Source organism: Sinocyclocheilus grahami, unplaced genomic scaffold (genome assembly GCF_001515645.1).
Source record: "Sinocyclocheilus grahami isolate Dianchi unplaced genomic scaffold, SAMN03320097.WGS_v1.1 scaffold539.1, whole genome shotgun sequence".
NCBI lineage: Eukaryota > Metazoa > Chordata > Actinopteri > Cypriniformes > Cyprinidae > Sinocyclocheilus > Sinocyclocheilus grahami.
In genome coordinates, this window is record NW_015505718.1 from 57,584 (window position 1) to 79,837 (window position 22,254).

General features: G+C 37.1%; 3 protein-coding genes across 6 annotated transcripts in view; 1 reads left to right on the top strand and 2 right to left on the bottom strand.

The window, feature by feature from the left end:
* The window catches only part of LOC107555580 (mitotic spindle assembly checkpoint protein MAD2B-like), a 5,794-nt gene extending 3,347 nt beyond the window's left edge, over positions 1-2,447 (bottom strand). Inside the window, exons 1-4 of the mRNA XM_016238426.1 lie at positions 2,136-2,447; positions 1,927-2,045; positions 1,580-1,672; positions 1,152-1,247 (exon numbers count right to left, since the gene is read on the bottom strand). Coding sequence (XP_016093912.1) covers positions 1,209-1,247; positions 1,580-1,672; positions 1,927-2,045; positions 2,136-2,175 — 291 coding nt within the window. The 5' untranslated portion in view covers positions 2,176-2,447 and the 3' untranslated portion in view covers positions 1,152-1,208. The remainder of the gene's footprint in view (positions 1-1,151; positions 1,248-1,579; positions 1,673-1,926; positions 2,046-2,135) is intronic.
* Positions 2,448-6,097: 3,650 nt separating this feature from the next.
* Positions 6,098-8,643, bottom strand: lrrc47 (leucine rich repeat containing 47). Its single transcript, XM_016238427.1, has 4 exons — positions 7,746-8,643; positions 6,421-6,888; positions 6,188-6,304; positions 6,098-6,103 (listed from the first exon to the last, which is right to left on the bottom strand). The coding sequence occupies exons 1-4, from the start codon at positions 8,325-8,327 to the stop codon at positions 6,098-6,100; spliced, it is 1,173 nt and encodes a 390-aa protein (XP_016093913.1). The 5' UTR covers positions 8,328-8,643.
* Positions 8,644-11,540: 2,897 nt separating this feature from the next.
* cep104 (centrosomal protein 104) overlaps positions 11,541-22,254 on the top strand; it is a 38,201-nt gene continuing 27,487 nt past the window's right edge. For all 4 annotated transcript variants that reach the window (XM_016238458.1, XM_016238455.1, XM_016238457.1 and 1 more), the window contains exons 1-5: positions 11,541-11,613; positions 12,212-12,338; positions 17,939-18,112; positions 19,421-19,559; positions 19,647-19,709. In XM_016238458.1, the coding sequence (XP_016093944.1) occupies positions 12,226-12,338; positions 17,939-18,112; positions 19,421-19,559; positions 19,647-19,709 (489 nt within the window). In that variant the 5' untranslated portion in view covers positions 11,541-11,613; positions 12,212-12,225. The remainder of the gene's footprint in view (positions 11,614-12,211; positions 12,339-17,938; positions 18,113-19,420; positions 19,560-19,646; positions 19,710-22,254) is intronic.

The following is a 22,254-nucleotide window of genomic DNA, read 5'->3' on the forward strand; positions in this document are numbered from 1 at the left end:
CGTGACAGACACAGTGATGAAGCTGGTATGTGTTTGCAGTACACAAGCCACGGTTAAGACAGCTGACTCCACTTTGATGTGACTGTGACACACTCTCACTCTCACACACACACTATGCGCAAAACACCGCATTTGAACAGTCAATAGCAAATACTTAAACTAATAACAAAACAGTAGCTGATTCAGAAGCGCCAGATTGTCATAGCAAAGTCAGAATTACCTCCTCTCCTAGGTTCACGAAACGGTCGTCCATAAAATGCATTGCTGTTCTGTTGTAAGTAATCTTAAAGATTCCTAAATGCATCTACTTTCGGAAGGCCAAATAAAGTGCTTTTGCTTTCGCCTAGAAACACACAGCGTCTCCCTGACATGGCTGCTTCAACACTAACTGCGGTTACTGAAACCACGCCTTCTTTCTTTGTGTGCACATTTGGGCGGCATTATGCAAATATTTCCACATAGTGAGGTAGATATGTGGGGGCGTGTTAGAACGAGCCGTTTTAGGGGGGCGTGGCAGAGTCTTAATTTTGATAAAGAGTATATCTTTGGTTTTGAGACTTTAGTCTTTGTAACTTCAGGGATCTTATCTATGCACAATCAGCTTGTAACACTCCAAAGAGAAAGGAAAACTTGAAATTGCATCATATGACCCCTTTAAAAAATTTGCCACTGATGATTCAAATGTGAGTTTTGGGCAGTGTAGAGAAGCACTTGTTGTTTGTCATTTCTCTCCGATCACAAATGCAGATATGGTTTTATGTTATGCTCCGGCCGGACATACTTCCACAGTATGGAAAGGGGCGTAACATTTCCATCACACGCTTGAAGTATTCGGCCAATCACAACACACTGGATAGCTGGCCAATCAGAGCACACCTCACTTTTCAGACCGATGAGCTTTGTAAAAATCGACGCATTTCAGAAAGGCGGGGCATAGAGGAAAAACAATAATGTACAGTATGTGGAAAAATAATGTTTTTTGAACCTTGAAACTGCATAAACACATTTCATTTATACCAAATACACAAAATAATGTTCTTTTTAGCAACATCATATGACCGCTTTAATAAAATGCACAATCCAGCTCAATATACTTCGGTCATGTTAGCAAAACGTAGTTTATAATTAAGCCTGATGTCAGCGATTAAAACAAAGTTCCTGCTTCCTTTGGTAAACACCTGCAGCTGCTTTCATGTGTTTGCAGAGCATCAAGTTTTCTGTGTTCTTTCTTCTACATAGAGCTGCATCTGTTTCAAGGCAGAAAGAAAACATCATGTTATGATAAAGTTTCAAGACTGTTATGAGCTTAACGAAAATATTCAACTTCCTGTTTTTTTTTTTCGAGAACAGAGTCAGAGTCAGCCAGTTTGATTGCTATGATGATATTAACATGAATGTCAGAATGTTTAGTTCCTCTTACACTTTACTGACAGCAGCACTTGAGCTGCATGACCATGTTTGTCTCAAACCTGATGATCATGTTCACCAGCATGATTTGTGAATGATCCTAGAGCATATTGTGCTTGGGTTGAATCAATGAATCTTACTCTCTGTACAGGAAAAACAGTGAATGTCTAACCTTGAGAATATCAGAAGTCATCGTTTTTAGGGGAATGAGTTTTGCCTCTTCCATGTGAACATCCTGCTCATCTGCTACAATCCATGGAAAATCCTGTTAAATATACACAGAACAGATAAGGCAAGAAGGTGCAGACATTTTTGTCATAATTTACTAACCCAAATGTTGTTCTTTTGCAGAACATAAAAGAAGACATTTTGAAGAATGTTGATAATCATGCAATTTTGGTGACCATTCATGTTCCACAGAAGTAATAAAGTCACACAGGTTTGGAATGAAATGAGGGTGAGTAAATGATGACAATTAGCAGTGCTCATTCGTAATGTCATCAATCTTAAAAACATTACCTGCACAGGAACGCTGTATTTCTTCCTTTTCTGAAAAATACCAGATGGATAAATCTCTCTGACATATAGGATGAGGTGAATGGCCACTTCCAAAAACTCACACAGAATGTCAGCAGCAACTGAAAATGACCAATATAAAAAGAATATTCACAATTACGTTATTTGAAAGCTGTACAGTGCATTACATTTACAAATGAAATAAACGTTACCTTGGCCAAAATTAAGGTCCTGCCTCGTCAGAGTGGCCATACCGAAGAAGCCAAAATATATGCAACAACCTTTAATAAAAAGAGCAGCTTCTCGTTTATAAAATATCAGCGATCATGCATATAGTTGCTCCAGAATACGTGTGATAAAAGTGTTGCATTCAGAAAAAAAACGTAAAAACTAAAACAATTTCGGTAATACACTCAGTCCGATTTTTGGTAAAATGTCTGTCATCCACAAATAAACAAACATTTAATAACACGCTGCTCGAAGGATGTTTAGACTTTTCTTCTGTAATCTGCAAGAGAACAGCAGCGCTATATGGCTATACGCCTGCTGCCACCTACCGGAGCGGAAGAAGAACGCGACAACAAACCATAATGTCACAGTACTGACTTATAAAAGAAAACAGAACAAAAGGACTGGATCTTGTATATATCTACTTAGATGCAGTAAGTAAGTAAGTATGTTGATAGTAAGACCAAATATCTCAAATAAACTGTATGACAACAGGCAAAATAAATGACACCTTTCTGAGCAAACTACAACAGAGAAATATAGACTATTAACATTAAGGAACGGAACAAACTGACTGTTAACTGACATGTGTCCACTTCTTCAGGGATTTCATAAAATATTATTTATTTATTTATTTAAAGCTGTTCATTAAATAATTATTTATTCAAATTTAGTCCTGCATAATAAAACAGGACTAAATATAAAACAGTTATTTAAAATTGTAGTAACATTCCACAATAGTCCTATATTTACTGTATTTTTTTTATCAAATAAGTGCAGCCTTGGTGAGCATAAGAGACCTTTAAAACATTAAAAAATCTTACCAACCCCAAAACTTGGAATGGTAGTGTATACCAAGTAATTTTATCATTTTATGTTGAACATTATTACTGTTTTAAGAATGAAAACAACACAAATGCATTAACTAATGTTAGGAAATTTAACATTATTTTACACTGTTTACAATTAATATTAAGGACTAAATATAAAACAGTTATTTAAAATTGTAGTAACATTCCACAATAGTCCTATTTTTACTGTATTTTTTTTATCAAATAAGTGCAGCCTTGGTGAGCATAAGAGACCTTTAAAACATAAAAAAATCTTACCAACCCCAAAACTTGGAATGGTAGTGTATACCAAGTAATTTTATCATTTTATGTTGAACATTATTACTGTTTTAAGAATGAAAACAACACAAATACATTAACTAATGTTAGGAAATTTAACATTATTTTACACTGTTTACAATTAATATTACATTTGACATCAGTCCTGGTCATAGATGATTTTAATAGTATCCACATCCTGCTCTTCTAGCATTTGGTCAATAATCTCATCTTTTGATGAAGAAAATAAGCTTGCATTTACTTTGACAATCCATGCCGTGATCCTTTGGTTAGTATAATACTCTTCCTCCTGACTGTCCATAATTTCATTCATTTCGTTCTCATTTTCCATCTCAATAGCCGAATCAGAGAATGACTGCGCAAGTCTGTCCTTAGATACACTCGCTGAATCCTTCATCCTTTCTGTCATCACTTCTCTGTCTTTGGCACTGACGTTACTGGGCTCTACATCCAGAAGTTCATTCTGTGGCAGCCCTTCTGATACACCAGGGATCTTGTCCTGTCTCAAGTCTTGGTTTTGAACCTGCAGACTGTCATTAAAAACAGCCAGTCCATTGCAGATCAGCTGACATCCCTGCCTTTGTCTACTGAACAATGTCTTGTCCATCCTTATGCTGGTGGACAAGATATTGGCTTTCTTCTCCTGACATCCTACTCCCCAGCTTGACTCACAGGTTTTTGCACTAGACATGGGGATAGTGGATATTCTTGGGCTGTGTATTGGAGGCAGCGAGCTACTATTTGTCAAAGTCCTGCCATCATTCCCCTTCGCCATTAAAACCTTACGAGGTTTGATAGCTTGATCTTTTCCATTTCCAGCCAGTTTCCACCCGGATGATAAATGGTAAGATCCCTTCGTTCCAATCAACTCCAGACAGATGGGCAGAGATGGACTGGAGGTCTTAAATGTCCCAAACGTATGGAAATTCTCCTCGATGTTAAGAGTTTTGCTAGATCCACTCTTCCATCTTCCATCCGTCCTGTGGTCCCAAATGTCATTCCTCTGGGTCATTTTGAGAACTTTTTAATAAGAGCAAAATGGACGACTGTCAATGTCATGTAGCATGATGGGCTGTCTTGAGAGACAATGTCCTTCTTGCATCTCTTATAGACAGCTCAGACCTACTCTCCTCCTCTTTACATTTCCTGAGTCGGCCAGTCATCTGATCTGTAACCAAACCCCGAGCATTCATGTGCTCCACAGACACAAACAAACACAGGATGCAAACAATGCTACTGTCACTTCACTAAACATGTCTGAAGATGTGCATTTTAAAATAGTTCCTGCTAACCTAACTATAAACTGAATTATGAGACCAACTACTAGTTTTGATATTGATGCAGATGTTTTTCATCCAGAGGGTCAAACGTTCCTATACAGAGTCATCCTGAGGTTAAAAACCTTGCTCAAGGAAGTAAACTTGATATTGAAAGATTTGACTGTATAATTTTATAGCTTACCCAATTGAGAGATTCAGCAAAACAGGGAAAGTCCACAAAAAATGTTGTTTATTTAAAAAAATTACAAAGTAACTTTATCATTAATTACATTGAACAAAATTATAAACGCAACACTTCTGTTTTTGCCCCCATTTTTCATGAGCTGAACTCAAAGATCTAAGACTTTTTCTGTTCACAAATCTGTCTTTTTAATGAAGTTTCTTATGCTCATCAGGGCTGTATCTATTTGATCAAAAATACAGAAAAAAAATAATTTTGTGAAAACTTATTGCAATTTAAAATAAGTTTTTTATTTTAAAATACTTGAAAATATAATTTATTTCTGTGAGGCAAGGCTGAATTTTCAGCATCAATACTCCAGTCTTCAGTGCCACATGATCCTTCAGAAATCATTTTAATATGCTGATTTATAATCAATGTTGGCATAATATTTTTTTTGGACCTGTGATACTTTTTTTCAGGAATCTTTGATAAATAAGGAGTTAAAAAGAAATTGTGTTAACTTACAATATACGCTACTACACAAAAGTTTGGGGTCAGTATTTTTTCTTACTTAAAAAAAAAATTTATTCAGCAAGGATGTGTTAAATGGATAAAATGTTATAGTAAAGACTTATATTATTACTATTGTTAGAAAAGATCTCTATTTTGAATAAATGCTGTTCTTTTTAACTTTTTATTCATCAAAGAGTCAAAGACAAAAGTATCACAGGTTCCAAAAAAATATAAAGCAGCACAACAGTTTCCACACTGATAATAAATCAGCATATTAGAATGATTTCTGAAGGATCACGTGACACTGAAGACTGGAGAAACGTGGCTGATGAAAATTCAGCGCTGCGTCACAGAAATAAATTATATTTTAAAGTATATTAAAATAGGAAACCAATATTAGAAATTGCAGTAATATTTCAAAATTATTTTTTGTTTTGTTTTTTTCTGTATTTTTGATCAAATGTATACAGCCTTGATGAGCATAAGAGACACTAAAAATCTTACTGATCCCAAACTTTTGAACGGCAGTGTAAATGAAACCATCAATTATGAGAATGAAGCAACGTAACACATCTTATTGTCCTACTGCCTGTGGCCTCTTAGATAGGTGCTGAATTCACTGTCAACACAAAAGAAACAACAGCGAGAAAAAAGACTGTTCATTAATTATTAAAAACTGAGGATTATGAGACTTCTCTGTGTCATTTGTCAGCTGGTGGCTTTGACACCAGATTCCCGCCATTCATAAAAACTGTATCGACAACGGTTATTAAATATTCATCATTCCTGCATTGTTTGCCGGTTATGCAACTAGTGGAGATGCTCTGATTGATGAGTTACGTAACAAACTACTGGGACAATTATGACTGAAAGAGCAAGACATTTTTATTACAAAAGGAATACTAAGTATACATATGAAACCCCAATATTTGATAAACCTCCTCCCATACCTTCAGTGTATCTGGTGGCCTGGCGTCATACAACAGAGGAGTCTTCAGCAAGCCGAGGTCATGAGTTGCAATGGTTGCTGTTGTTCTTTTGGCACAAATCTCATCGTGAAGTTTGGTCTGCAGACAGAATTCACGGATATTTATATAAGCTTATATAAAATCTATTTAAAAAGACAGATAGACAGAACACAAGAGTTCTGATGGATAAGATATTTATTTTAAACATGTGTCACCTGAGCAACTAAAAATCGCTTGAGTGCATTTCCTTGTCTGAGGTTCATGCCTTTTACAATGCAGCACACAATGTATGGCCGAACATCCTTGACTCCTGCAGAAACTTTGACTGTCACAGCCGTGGGTGCTTTGGATACATGCAGAACTCTCACAACCATCCGATTAAGCTCATCCACTTCCTCTGCCTCTTTTTTGCCTTTCTGCTTTGCACCGCTTTTCTTCTTTGAGATGTTATGGCCTCCATCAAGCTTCTCGCTCACCTCTCCATCCTGCTGCTTGCCTTTCCCTTTCCCCCTCCCACCTGCCCTCAGGTAGTCTAGGACTGATTTAGTCTGGCAGCCATTCACCATCTTCTCAAGCCTCTTGTCCTTCAGCTTGTTCCCTTTAAAATTGGTCTCCTTCAGCTTGGGGCAGTCGGCCAACTCAGATGGAAGCTCCTGGAGCTTGTTGCTGGAGAGATCCAAAACCTGAAACAGAAGAGAGTGAGATGCATGAGAGAATTCTGAAAGGCTTTTCAAATATTATTAATGCATATTAATATACAGTGATTTTTCGTATGTTAATTACTGTATTATTATACAGAGATAAAATAAATGTTATTAATCATATTTTGAGTACATAATACACCAACTACATTCTTTAGAATTACTTAAAAAACAAATCACAACTCATTGGAATTGATATTGACTGAACTGTTGTTTTTATTCAATTCAAAATGTTACAAAAGTCTGAGAATAATAGTGGAATGCTTCTATTTAGCAATTCTTTCTAAAAAATTAATTACAAATTATAGACCTAATAATACAAATAATAATAATAATAATGAATTGTAGTAATATTTTTAAGTACTTAATACACCACCTACAATTTTTAGAATTACTTTTGAAAATCCCAATATTTGATATTTATTTAAAAATTTATATTTTGATTGAAAATGGATTAAAATCACAAATTGATATTTAATCACTATACTTATTACATTTTAAAGGTCCAAAAGTCTGAGACCCATAATGGAATGCTTCCTTTTAGCATTATTTTCAAACTGAATTAAATAATTTGAACTATAAATTATAGGCCTGTTATCAGCAAAACAATACTAACAATAAAATAAAATAAAAAAAATAAAAATAATCCATATAATGATAATAGGAATAAAAATAAATTCTACGTACAATAATAAAACTACAAAACTAAATTGTGTGTACATGATACACCACCAACACTCTTTCTATATAATCACGACTGATTAAAATGTGTATGTATTGAACCACTGAACATTCAATTCACATACAGTAGGAATATTCGATTTTGTGATGAAACGCACCTTCAGCGCAGGCAGGTTATGAACCTCACTGCTCAGCTCCTCTATCGTGTTTTCTGATGCTATGATGCTGCTGAGGAGCTCCAGGCTGGAGCACCACAAGTCATCTGGGAGCCGAGAGAGTGCATTTTTGGACACATTGATGCTGGCGAGCTTCACACACTTGCTCAGGCCATCCGGCAGAGCGGCGATGCTGTTGCAGCTGACATTTAAAGTGTTGAGTTCGCTCAGTGCACAGATCTCCTCGGGCAACGCCTGCAGCTGGTTGACAGACAAATCCAGGACTTTAATCGCCTTCAGTTCACCAATGCTTTTTGGGACTGAAGTGAGCTTGTTCCTGCAGAGGATCAGACTCTGTAGATGAGACAGATGTCCGATGTTCTCGTGGATCTCTTGTAAACTGGGACATTGACTGATCTCCAGGTAGTTTAGGGGCGAGAGGGAATAAAGTCGCGCGTGAAGTCCGCCGCTGCTCTGGATCTTTTTGTCAACCGCTGAACCCTGAAGCACCAGCTCACGCCTGTTCTCCTTTTCTGCCTTTTCTATTTCTGGCCAAATATTCAATGAGCTATTTTCTTCAGCCATGCTGTCCAACGTAACCCGGTGTTCCGGCGAATTCAGTTTCCCTGTTTCCCCCTCACAGCGCCTGCGCAACTTCGCAGTGTTGCCAAGTCCGCGGTTTTCCAGCGGTAGTTTTTAGTAGCAATTGGGCGTTTCTTTTTTATATATCCTGGCAACCCTGATAACTTCAGTACTAAAATCATGACTTCATGATTTCGCCCCGGCTAAGCAAGTCAGCTTATGGTGGTTTTGCTGTCTTTCTGCAAGCAACATTTCACCATGTTATTTAGATCATTTGTAATTAAATAGGTATTCATGTACATGACGTCCTGTTCAATCGCAACATAGAATCAGATTTCCCTGCTAATTCTAACTTTTTCCTGTTTTATGAAGTGTAACACCATTGTTATTGTTGTTGTTAGTGTGTGTGTGTTTCTGTTAAACAACTTGAGCCTTGTCGAAATAACAACAAATAAACTATATTGCACAATGACTCTATGTTAAATAACCATAATTGCCTCAAAATTAGATTAAAATAATCTGTAACAACTGCCAATTTAGCAAGGACCAAACATAAGATAATACTAGGTTTAATTTAAAAAATAAAATAAAAAGTCCCCAAACCAAGCAGGTGTTACGTCTGAATCACTTGGGTCGTTGCGTAGTCCACAAAAATGACAGAGATCGTTTAAATCTTCTATAAAAGAGTATATAAACAACATTTATTGTCACGTTTATTAATTAAGTCACAGTAATATAAAAAACTAAATCATCTTAAACAAGCTTTTATTAAATTAATTTTAAAATAATAATAATTGCAATCATTTTTTTTTAAGTCCTCTAATTCATGTTGCCTACTTTAATGACAAATTAATATCTAGACAAAAAGAAAATTGCTGCATCCAGGTAAATCTGTTCCCCCTGTGTATTCAATGTAAAAACACTGTTCTGCAGATAGACATAATTATGATGACATTGAAAAACATAACCAGTATTGTTACAAATCCTCAGCAGGTAATATACTGGGAGGGAACCACTTTTCTCAGGCCTCTGGAAAAATCTGTTCTAGAGACTAGTCATTGTGCAATATAGCTTATTTATTATTATTTCGACAAGGCTTCAGTTGTTTAACAGAAACACACACACACACACTAACAACAACACTAACAATAAAATGAAAATGGGCGTTTGAACAAAAGAATGCCCCCGACGAAGGAATTTAACTGTGTAATCGTAGCCTAAACGTTACACTTAATAAAATAGGCCAAAGTAAGAATTAGCAGGGAAATCTGACTCTGTAGCGATTGAACAGGACGTCACGTACATACATGTGTTTAATTACAAATTAGCTATCTAATGAACATGGTGAAATGAACCTTGTGCTTGCGAAAAGACAGCAAACCCACTAAAACTCTTCTTCTTCTTCTTAATGTTTAACGGCGGTTGGCATCCAGCGTAATTGGTGCATTACCGCCACCATCTGCTCCGGAGTGTGGATCAGACAACAGGTTCACAGACTAATACACCCAAATTACCTCCTTCTCCCCCAAGCATACAAATCCACACACTTCATCCTTATTCTACTATATCATAATAATAATAATGATGATTTTAACCTTCCTCAATACTCCTATAACTCTTCATACTCTATTAAAAACCCCTGTGTCCCTTAATAAATCCATAAGAATTCTAGTTTTTGCCCTGTGTTGTGTGCTCAACAGCTCTTTCAATGTCATGTCCTGAACCTCTATCTCTCTCAACTTATTCCTCATCAACTCTCTCTGAACCTCATACCTGCTGCACCTCAAGACCACATGCTCCACTGACTCTTCTTCCTGGCAAACCTCACACAATCCAGTATCATGTTTCATCTCATTACATTTATTACTCTTTTGCACTTTTCTTCCATTCTCCTGAAATGATCTGCAAATGTCAAGCGTGAATCCAAATTAAATCCAAGGAATTTAAAAGTTCCAACTTTCTCTAAATCTCTCCCATACATTCTTAACTTTAGTCCTTCCTGAATTCTTTTTCTGGTAAAGAAGACTGACTGAGTCTTCTCTATAGAAAACCTAAACCCCCAATTATAGCCCCACTCCACCACTATATCAATTGCTTCCTGTATTTTCCTAGTAACATATTCCATATTCCTTCCTTTCTTCCATAGCGCCCCATCATCTGCGAACAAAGACCTTCCTATATCTTCTGGAACTGTTCCAAATACGTCATTAATCATAATAATGAAAAGTAATGGGCTTATCACACTGCCTTGTGGTGTGCCATTATCAACTATGTATTGATCTGATAAATCCGCCCCAATCCTTATTTCCACTAAAACTCGCTTCGCCGGAATCATGTACTGAAGCTGCGCATGCGCTGTGAGGGGGAAACAGGGGCACTGAATTCACCGGAACACCGGAACGTGGACGCAACCCGGAAGAGTTTAATAAGATGCCGGTTTTTCATCCATTTCCAATTAAAATGCAACTTAATTAAGCGTTGTACTTGGAATTTAGGATTTTCATATTTCATATTTTAATAGTAATATTTTACACACACTGTCTTAGGGTAACTCTCCCATTTTTAACCAGCACCATTATAAAGGACTACAAGAACCAGCATCCCTTTGTCTTCGCTAGAGTCTGGACTTTTGATTCACTAAAGTGACTCGAGTCTTTTGAATCCGTTGAGCTAAAAGATTCTTTCACTGATTCTTTCTTTAGCTTTCGTCGTGGGCCAGTAGGTGGCGAAATAGAATGTAAAATATATACGTAATATATTTATTCAATTTGTATAACATATACATATACAAATAAATATAGAAAATAAATTAAAATAATATAATCAATATAATTAAAATAAATATAAAATTCCACATATGATGAAAGGTTATAAAATGTTTTTCTTAATTTCTCGTCCCACTGTGCAACTACAAACAGAAACAACAAAGAATTGTGGGCATACACACTTATATGAAATAGAATATAATGGACTATTAAGAAATTTGTGAATTAAATAGAAAAAAGAATATAGAATATATTATGGGAAATATAAATATTTTAATATAGCTTAGAACACTGCATGGAAGACTTCAACTTCAACCAGGACAGACTTAAGTAAACAAAAGTACTGTACATAGAAGTGAACGAGACTCAGTATACGGAAGTGAACGAAAATGATTCGTTCACCTAAAAGATTCATTCAAAACACCGGATTCTCTCAAGAACGAACGAAAAACTCGCGCATGCGCACACGATTCAGTTGTCAAACGGTGGTTATGGAGATAAACATAGGCAACTGCTGTATCTGGGTAAACAACGTATTTATCGAAATTGTATCTGCCAAATAGTGAATATAAGTACTACTCTAAGAATGAGTGATTCTGAGCGTTATCTGATTAACGTGTGGTTTGTGATTAAAATCCTTATTGCTGTATTGGAGGAGTTGTAACAGTAATGGTAATGATTAGTTAGCCGGATTGCACGCTGACGCTAAATACTTTACATATAAGAGTTATGATTAAGGTTCTTTATAATACGCAGCAAACCTCTGAATACATGTGCTATATTTAAGTGCAGACTTAACGTTAACTGAAATTACAGTGTTACAACAAGTAACGTTAGCTGCGTTACCTATGTGGTAGTAATGTGGATTTAAATAGATACACCGTGCATTTGCTGCTGTTTAATTAATTGTTCATTTGAATAAGTATTTTTTATGTTATTCTACATTATTCTAGTTTGATTCTAGATATATTTATGTACTCTAAGCATACATCATAAACGACATATTACTCTCATGTAAGGACATGTTGCCAAATTACAGGTTCTTTCTGTATAATTTATGTTAGAGTGCTGGTACTTTGTGAAATTAAACATTGTGTATTGTTCATATCCCATATCCATCAGAGTTCAGGTACGGGATGCCTCATAAGATAGGCTTCACTGTGATCAGCTGGTCTGGTCATGAAGGAAACTACAGTGCCAAAAAGCTGATGGTCCACGCGCCCACCGTCAATGGCTGGAGATCCACCAGGTTAATGAATTTTATAATATTTACGCTAGAATATACAGTGGTGTGAAAAAGTTTCTTTTTATTTTTTGCGTACGTCACACTTAAAAGATTCAGATCAAACTCATTTTAACTTTACACAAAGATAATGCAGGTAAATACAAAATGCAGTTTTTAAATGGTTTCATTTATTAAAGGGGTCATATGATATGAAAAAGAACATTATTTTGTGTATTTGGTGTAATGTAATGTGTTTATGTGGTTTAAGGTTAAAAAAACACATTATTTTCCACATAATGTACATTATTGTTTCTCCTCTATGCCCCGCCTTTCTGAAACGTGTCGATTTTTACAAAGCTCATCGGTCTGAAAAGCGAGGTGTGCTGTGATTGGCCAGCTATCCAGTGCATTGTGATTGGCTGAATACCTCAAGCGTATGATGGAAATGTTACGCCCCTTCAGTGTTGCTAAATTTAGCAACTTTTCAGACTACCCTAAAAACTTTTTCTTCCAAAAGCACCTAGCAACAAATTTAGCTGTTTTTAAAATTTATTTGGCAACTTTTAGGAACTTTTGATATGTGACACTCAAACGATAAAACGACATTTTCCAGCTAAATTACACAAAAACGAGGAAACCAAAGATGCTTAGCAGTACACACAACACATGAATAAATTTAGCTGCTGTTTTCAGTTGTTCAATTTAATAATAATAATCATTGAATCATTGTTCATTTATGATAAAACTTGTTAGTAGCTTGTACCTGTGATTGTTGATCAGTTTGTACACTGTTAGAAAAATAGCTAGACATTATGAAAAGGTACTAGTAATTTTCCAGGACATATGTTATCCATTATCCGTTGTAACCCTGTAACCCAAAATAATAATCATTGAATCATTGTTCATTTATGATAAAACTTGTATTTTTGTTGTATTTAAAAATACAGTTATTTACATTGTAATATTATATTAGGCATTTACATTATTTTATTAACAAATCTAAATAAAAAATATTTTTTTGGTTGAGATTTGATGCAGTGACACAATTTTGCGTCATGATTACGGAATGACGTCATCACATGATGACATCAAAATGTCATTTAGCAACTTTTAGCAACAAATCAACCTTCCTTTAGCAACTTCCCCTGAAAATTAGTTGGCAACACTGGTTGGAGGTTGTAAACAGCCATCATAGACGTTCCTCGCATCGAGCCACCTTGTTCACCTGGGCTTCGGCGGATTTATTAAACTAAATTAACATCACATGCTAGGAGAAACTGATGGAGACACTGAACAGCAAAAACCTGTATCAACTTGTGCTAAAGTGTAACACAAATCTTTTATTCTGAAAATCACTGTATTTCTAAACGTGCTTCTCTGTTTTTCCAACTAGCATACATGCCACGGTTCGAGTCGTCACAATGGTGAATATTGGTAAGATAGATCACATTGACAGCAATAAAAAGTAAGTCAAATCTCACTGTGAATGCATATGAACACATTACAAAAGTAGTAAGATTGTGCCCTGTTTTTACAGACTCTTCTTAAGATTGTAGCATACTAACTAACTACTAATACACTGCTTAAAATTATAATTGTTCAGAATGTACAGAATGTACAGTTTTACTAGTTTACTAGCTAATAAAAAATCTTAAATTGTTCAATAATTCAATGTTGTATTTAAAAATACAGTTATTTACATTGTAATATTATATTATGCATTTACATTATTTTATTAACAAATCTAAATAAAAAATATTTTTTTGGTTGAGATTTGATGCAGTGACACAATTTTGCATCATGATTACGGAATGACGTCATCACATGATGACATCAAAATGTCATTTAGCAACTTTTAGCAACAAATCAGTCTTCCTTTAGCAACTTCCACTGAAAATTAGTTGGCAACACTGCACCCCTTACCATACTGTGTTTCCGTGTGTCCCGGCGCGACGAGACCAGTGTTGCCAGATTGGGCGGGTTTGAATTTGATTGTGCGGGTAAAAATTGGCTTGGGCGGGTGGACAAAATTTGGGCTGGTTTGGGGTCAGTTTGGCGGTTTTAAAACACATAAATTGCATAGGCTAATTGTTTAACAAACAAGCCCAAGTGTGCATGTACTGCATCCAATCAGTCATCACAATGTTACTGAACACACACTGCAGAGGCGCTGGTGCTGATGTAAACATCGACAGCCGCACTTATCACGAGGGCTCAGCAGACAGACGTTATGATTCATGAGTGACAGGTTTTTAGCGTGATAAGTTATAACGTATCTGATTTTGAATGTAGTATGACTGTATATTCAAGTAATCACAATGCCTTAATATAAGTTAAAGAGTGGGAGAGTGAGATGACACGAAGGCTCCATCACTGCAACTCCGAAATCAGAGCACATTTGAATTACTTAATCAAAACCGAAACTAAATATGTCGGTTTATACGGTCCTGTCTTTTATCTTATAAATGGTCCAGATTGATAAATCCTTGAAAACTGCTATACATGATTAGTTTTGACTGTGCAAAGTTCTGTATTATGTTCTACAATATGAACTTAGGCTTCCTCTAGTTCTGTGTAAAATTATAGAGCAACAGGAAGGTAAGCGCATTATTGTTTTTTTTATACATTTTTTTTAATTGTCGGATTATAATTCAGTATGTAGGCTATCAATGAATGACACCGTTTTGACTGTCATGGTGCGTGCATGAACGAGTGTGAAATACCTGCTAATTACATTGCTTTTTCCTAGCACTTATATTGGGCACTTTTTGCATTTAAATTGGATTATTCTGACTGCTGACATTGAAAATGATGCATCGTTTCGAGGGTATCGGTTAATTTCTTGATTGCTGTTTTGATATTTTATTCTGTGTCTGCTTGCATATTTTATTCATGTTTGGTAGCCTAATTCTCTTTAATGTAGGCTATTTGCCCCGATTTGATCCGTTTACCTGGGAAATTTATCGAACATTATATTTATATTATTTTGTCATCATTATTTTGTTTTAAGGAGTTAAAAATGGCCCTTATCAACCTTGATTTACATATTCCATCACATTATTTTGACAGTTAAAGGGGTCATATGATGTGATTTCAAGTTTTCCTTTCTCTTTGGAGTGTTACAAGCTGATTGTGCATAGATAAGATCCCTGAAGTTGCAAAGACTAAAGTCTCAAAACCAAAGAGATATTCTTTATCAAAGTTAAGACTCTGCCACACACCCCTAAAACGGCTCGTTCTAACACGCCTCCACATATCTACCTCACTATGTGGAAATATTAGCATAATGCTGCCCAAATGTGCACGCAAAGAAAGAAGATGTGGTTTCAGTAACCGCAGTTAGTGTTGAAGCAGCATATCAGAGAGACGCTGTGTGTTTCGGTGCAAAAGCAAAAGCACTTTATTTGGCCTTCCGAAAGTAGATGCATTTAGGAGAGAGAGAGAGAGAGGTGTGTGTGTGTGTGTGCGTGCGCGCACGAGCGAGAGAGAGAGAGAGAGAGACATCACAGTGGAGTCAGCTGTCTTAACCGTGGCTTGTGTACTGCAAACACATATTCATCTCTTCATCGTGTCTGTCACGCGACTCTGTTCCCCTTTCGGGCTTGAACTGATGGTAAAACTAATGATAACAAACAAGCCCAAGTGTGCATGTACTGCATCCAATCAGTCATCACAATGTTACTGAACACACACTGCAGAGGCGCTGGTGCTGATGTAAACATCGACAGCCGCACTTATCACGAGGGCTCAGCAGACAGACGTTATGATTCATGAGTGACAGGTTTTTAGCGTGATAAGTTATAACGTATCTGATTTTGAATGTAGTATGACTGTATATTCAAGTAATCACAATGCCTTAATATAAGTTAAAGAGTGGGAGAGTGACTCAACACTCAAAACGTGAACTATTGTGGACTGAGATGACAAGAAGGCTCTTTCACTGCAACTCCGAAATCAGAGCACATTTGAATTAATTAATCAAAACCGAAACTAAATATCTCTGTTTTTACGATCCTGTCTTTTATCTTTTAAACGGTCTAGATTGATAAATCCTTGAAAACTGCTATACATGATTAGTTTTGACTGTGCAAAGTTCTGTATTATGTTCTACAATATGAACTTAGGCTTCCTCTAGTTCTGTGTAAAATTATAGAGCGCCATGAATGACACAGTTTTGACTGTCATGGTATGTGCATGAACAAGTCTGAAATACCTGCTAATGGGGCTAAGGAGAAGTTGTGGCCTAATAGTTAGAGAGTCGGACTCGTAACCCAAAGGTTGCGGGTTCGAGTCTCGTACCGGCAGGGATTGTAGGTGGGGGGAGTGAATGTACAGCGCTCTCTTCCACCTTCAATACCACGACTGAGGTGCCCTTGAGCAAGGCACCGAACCCCCAACTGCTCCCCGGGGGCGACAATACTACAGCGAGAATAAAAGTTACGCCGCCTTTCTTTGCATGAACACTGGGCGGTGTTATTGTTGGCGGAAGTGATATAAAAGTGTTTATTACGTTTGAAATATGGATATTTTTCTTACAAAAACGCATGGATTCACTACAGAAGGCCTTTATTCACCCCCTGGAGCCGTGTGAAGCACATTTTATTATGAATGCGCAAGCTTTATTTGATGACTTGTGGACTGTTCAACTGCAACACCTACTAACTGCAAGGATAGAGCTTGGAATAGCCAGGACAATTTTTTATATAACTCCGACTGGATTCGTCTGAAAGAAGAAAGTCATATACACCTAGGATGCTTTGAGGGTGAGTAAAACACAAGCTAATTTTCATTTTTGGGTGAACTAACCCTTTAATTGAGGCAAGTGATGCCTGCAGTTGTTTAGATGTTGTTCTGGGTTCTTTTATGACCTCCTGGATGAGTCGTCGTTGCGATCTTGGAGTAAGTTTGGTCGGCCGGCCACTCGTAGTTCCAAGTTTTCTCCATTTGTGGATAATGGCTCTGACCGTGGTTTGCAAACCAGTTCCAAAGCCTTAGAAATGGCTTTATAACCCTTTCCAGACTGATACATGTCAACTATTTTGTTTCTCATCTGTTTTTGAATTTCTTTAAATTGCAGCATGATGTGTTGCTCTTTAAGCATGCTTCACTTTGTCAGACAGATTCTATTTAAGTGATTTCTTGATTCAACAGGTCTGACAGTAATCAGGCCTGGGTGTGGCTAGTGAAATTTAACTCCGCTTTCTAAAATAATGTGGTTAATTGCAGTTCTTTCATGATTTAACAGGAGGGGGCAATTAATTTTTCACGTAGGGCCAGGTAGGTTTGGACAGCTTTTTTCCCTTAATAAATGAAATCATCATTTAAAAACGGCATTTTGTATTTACTTGCATCATCTTTTTGTAATGTTAAAATTAGTTTGATGATCTGAATCTTTTAAGTGTGACAAATATGCAAAAACAAAAATTAAAAAAACAGGAAGGTGCAAAAACCTTTTCACGGCGCTGTAGTTAGGATTGGTTAAAAAGACAAATTGTAGCTGTAAGATGAATAATTGATTCATTATACTTATCAAAGCTATTTAATAACTGTTCATGGTTGCTTTTACCAAAGATTACATTCTGAAATACTTTTTTAGGAATATTTTTTCTAATTATTGTATGTAGGTTCTGTCCATTCCCTCAGGAAATCATATTGCAGTTGGTTGAGAGATGTCGCATCAGGAAACTCCAGCTACTGGCCCATCAGTACCTGATCCCATCCAAGATCGAGTTCCACATTGGAGATAGACTGCCTGAGTCCAGCTCACCCCAGCAGACTCATAGTCTCCACAGATTGGGGTGAGGAAAGATCTAAACATCACTGCTCTGTTCTGGTCATCATCAACATATAATGTGATTAAGTATATAACACCTAATCACATCTCTTTAAAGGTCACATATTTTACACCTTTCTGGAGTTTTATTTTAAGTCTTGATGTCCTTAAGAATATATATTTGCGGTATAAGTACCAAAAACCATCTCATAACATATATCACATATATTTTTACAGCTCCTCTCTCAGGAGCTCTGCAAAGAACAGGTCGATTTTGGCCTGTCTAATTAATATTCATGAGCCTCTCTTCTGATTGGCCTGTTGTTTTCTGAGTGACGCACGGCCAGGCCAACCACAAGTAACTAGGGTCATGTATGCTGTAGCCTGCTGTGGATTGGTGATACTCACAAGTAAGGTCAATAGAAACACCTGTAATGATGGTCACTGCTGAATGTTGTCCGGCCTTACATGTTTGAGCCGAACTCAGACCTTGAATCAACGACGACAGGAGACAACCAACCACCTCCTCAAACGCGCTTACAACAGGATGTTTTTTTTTTTCAAACACCGAATGCAGTAAATACAAACCTGGCCAGCTGAGCGTTTGCGATCATGTGAACTTGAAGGCACTTGTACAAATGCGGATGGGTGACATGAATGGAAATGATTCCAGATTGGCGATGTAGTATTTGGTTTCTGTATTCTGTACTGTATTTTCCTGCGCTCAAACCTGCCAACCTAAAGGATCAAACGCTGTGAATGGCATTTGAGGTAATTTGTGAATTAGCATAGACTTACAGTCTAAATAAAACAATTTGCAACTGTTACTATTATTATACTTCTATACAAAACTTTGTATTATGCTTGTTATAGAGTGAGTGACGTCACGTGCACTACCGCCGGTGGCACGGTTGTCACGGCGACCGTCACAGCCCTACTGTGCAATGATGTAGTTTCCTGACATCCAGACTGAACAGTGTTTTTTCGACATGTTTCCGTGGTGTTGTTGCTCAGCAATGGCATGGCCGCGATGTTGTCTGGGGGTTTGGCAAAAGGAGAGTGGGACTGTGGGCAGTGCTCAGGGTGGTGACTGAAGGCGGTGACTGAGTAGTTCTGATGTCACCTTTTTATGGACGTCACAACGGTTTGTGAAAAATCACAGCTACTTTATGCAGGCTGTGTGCATTTGACTGTGGATTGACTGTTTTGAAACTTATATGGTAGTTACATAGCACCTAGACCTCAGTTATCATGGAAAAAAGCCAGGGAATTTCAGTTTTGACAATATGGGACCTTTAAGAACTAACTGTATTGAGTGTAATGTGTTGTCTAGGTATGTGTCCCTCTCTGACAACGAGAAGACTGTTTTCAGAGCCAGAGAGCTAAAGTCGGTTCATGTTGATGCTGTTGGGTCTTACTTAAAGCTCACCTTTCACAGAAACCATGTTAATCAATACAACATCTACAATCAGGTACAAACAGATTCATGTGGGAAATTAGGGCTGATTTGTTTATTGTAATCATATCGATGTTATATCACATTTTTTTCTAAATTCTAGGTTGCATTGGTGGCCCTAAATATTTTGGGTGACCCTGTGGATGGAAATGACATGGGGACAGCAGTAAGTAAATGTTCAGTTTATGGAATTGTTCTCTTCACATCCTCTAGGTGGCGATGTGGCGATGGAAAGCATGTTTCTGTATCAGATTTAGAATTGCACAAACAAACAAATTTAACATGCAAGATTTCATCTGTTTATCTGTTTTTGGCTTGGTCAGTTGTTGTATTCACCAGAGACGATAACGGATGGGACAGTAATCAGGCCTGGGTGTGGCTAGTGAAATTTAACTCCGCTTTCTAAAATAATGTGGTTAATTGCAGTTCTTTCATGATTTAACAGGAGGGGGCAATTAATTTTTCACGTAGGGCCAGGTAGGTTTGGACAGCTTTTTTCCCTTAATAAATGAAATCATCATTTAAAAACGGCATTTTGTATTTACTTGCATCATCTTTTTGTAATGTTAAAATTAGTTTGATGATCTGAATCTTTTAAGTGTGACAAATATGCAAAAACAAAAATTAAAAAAACAGGAAGGTGCAAAAACCTTTTCACGGCGCTGTAGTTAGGATTGGTTAAAAAGACAAATTGTAGCTGTAAGATGAATAATTGATTCATTATACTTATCAAAGCTATTTAATAACTGTTCATGGTTGCTTTTACCAAAGATTACATTCTGAAATACTTTTTTAGGAATATTTTTTCTAATTATTGTATGTAGGTTCTGTCCATTCCCTCAGGAAATCATATTGCAGTTGGTTGAGAGATGTCGCATCAGGAAACTCCAGCTACTGGCCCATCAGTACCTGATCCCATCCAAGATCGAGTTCCACATTGGAGATAGACTGCCTGAGTCCAGCTCACCCCAGCAGACTCATAGTCTCCACAGATTGGGGTGAGGAAAGATCTAAACATCACTGCTCTGTTCTGGTCATCATCAACATATAATGTGATTAAGTATATAACACCTAATCACATCTCTTTAAAGGTCACATATTTTACACCTTTCTGGAGTTTTATTTTAAGTCTTGATGTCCTTAAGAATATATATTTGCGGTATAAGTACCAAAAACCATCTCATAACATATATCACATATATTTTTACAGCTCCTCTCTCAGGAGCTCTGCAAAGAACAGGTCGATTTTGGCCTGTCTAATTAATATTCATGAGCCTCTCTTCTGATTGGCCTGTTGTTTTCTGAGTGACGCACGGCCAGGCCAACCACAAGTAACTAGGGTCATGTATGCTGTAGCCTGCTGTGGATTGGTGATACTCACAAGTAAGGTCAATAGAAACACCTGTAATGATGGTCACTGCTGAATGTTGTCCGGCCTTACATGTTTGAGCCGAACTCAGACCTTGAATCAACGACGACAGGAGACAACCAACCACCTCCTCAAACGCGCTTACAACAGGATGTTTTTTTTTTTCAAACACCGAATGCAGTAAATACAAACCTGGCCAGCTGAGCGTTTGCGATCATGTGAACTTGAAGGCACTTGTACAAATGCGGATGGGTGACATGAATGGAAATGATTCCAGATTGGCGATGTAGTATTTGGTTTCTGTATTCTGTACTGTATTTTCCTGCGCTCAAACCTGCCAACCTAAAGGATCAAACGCTGTGAATGGCATTTGAGGTAATTTGTGAATTAGCATAGACTTACAGTCTAAATAAAACAATTTGCAACTGTTACTATTATTATACTTCTATACAAAACTTTGTATTATGCTTGTTATAGAGTGAGTGACGTCACGTGCACTACCGCCGGTGGCACGGTTGTCACGGCGACCGTCACAGCCCTACTGTGCAATGATGTAGTTTCCTGACATCCAGACTGAACAGTGTTTTTTCGACATGTTTCCGTGGTGTTGTTGCTCAGCAATGGCATGGCCGCGATGTTGTCTGGGGGTTTGGCAAAAGGAGAGTGGGACTGTGGGCAGTGCTCAGGGTGGTGACTGAAGGCGGTGACTGAGTAGTTCTGATGTCACCTTTTTATGGACGTCACAACGGTTTGTGAAAAATCACAGCTACTTTATGCAGGCTGTGTGCATTTGACTGTGGATTGACTGTTTTGAAACTTATATGGTAGTTACATAGCACCTAGACCTCAGTTATCATGGAAAAAAGCCAGGGAATTTCAGTTTTGACAATATGGGACCTTTAAGAACTAACTGTATTGAGTGTAATGTGTTGTCTAGGTATGTGTCCCTCTCTGACAACGAGAAGACTGTTTTCAGAGCCAGAGAGCTAAAGTCGGTTCATGTTGATGCTGTTGGGTCTTACTTAAAGCTCACCTTTCACAGAAACCATGTTAATCAATACAACATCTACAATCAGGTACAAACAGATTCATGTGGGAAATTAGGGCTGATTTGTTTATTGTAATCATATCGATGTTATATCACATTTTTTTCTAAATTCTAGGTTGCATTGGTGGCCCTAAATATTTTGGGTGACCCTGTGGATGGAAATGACATGGGGACAGCAGTAAGTAAATGTTCAGTTTATGGAATTGTTCTCTTCACATCCTCTAGGTGGCGATGGATTTCTGTTAAGCATGTTTCTGTATCAGATTTAGAATTGCACAAACAAACAAATTTAAC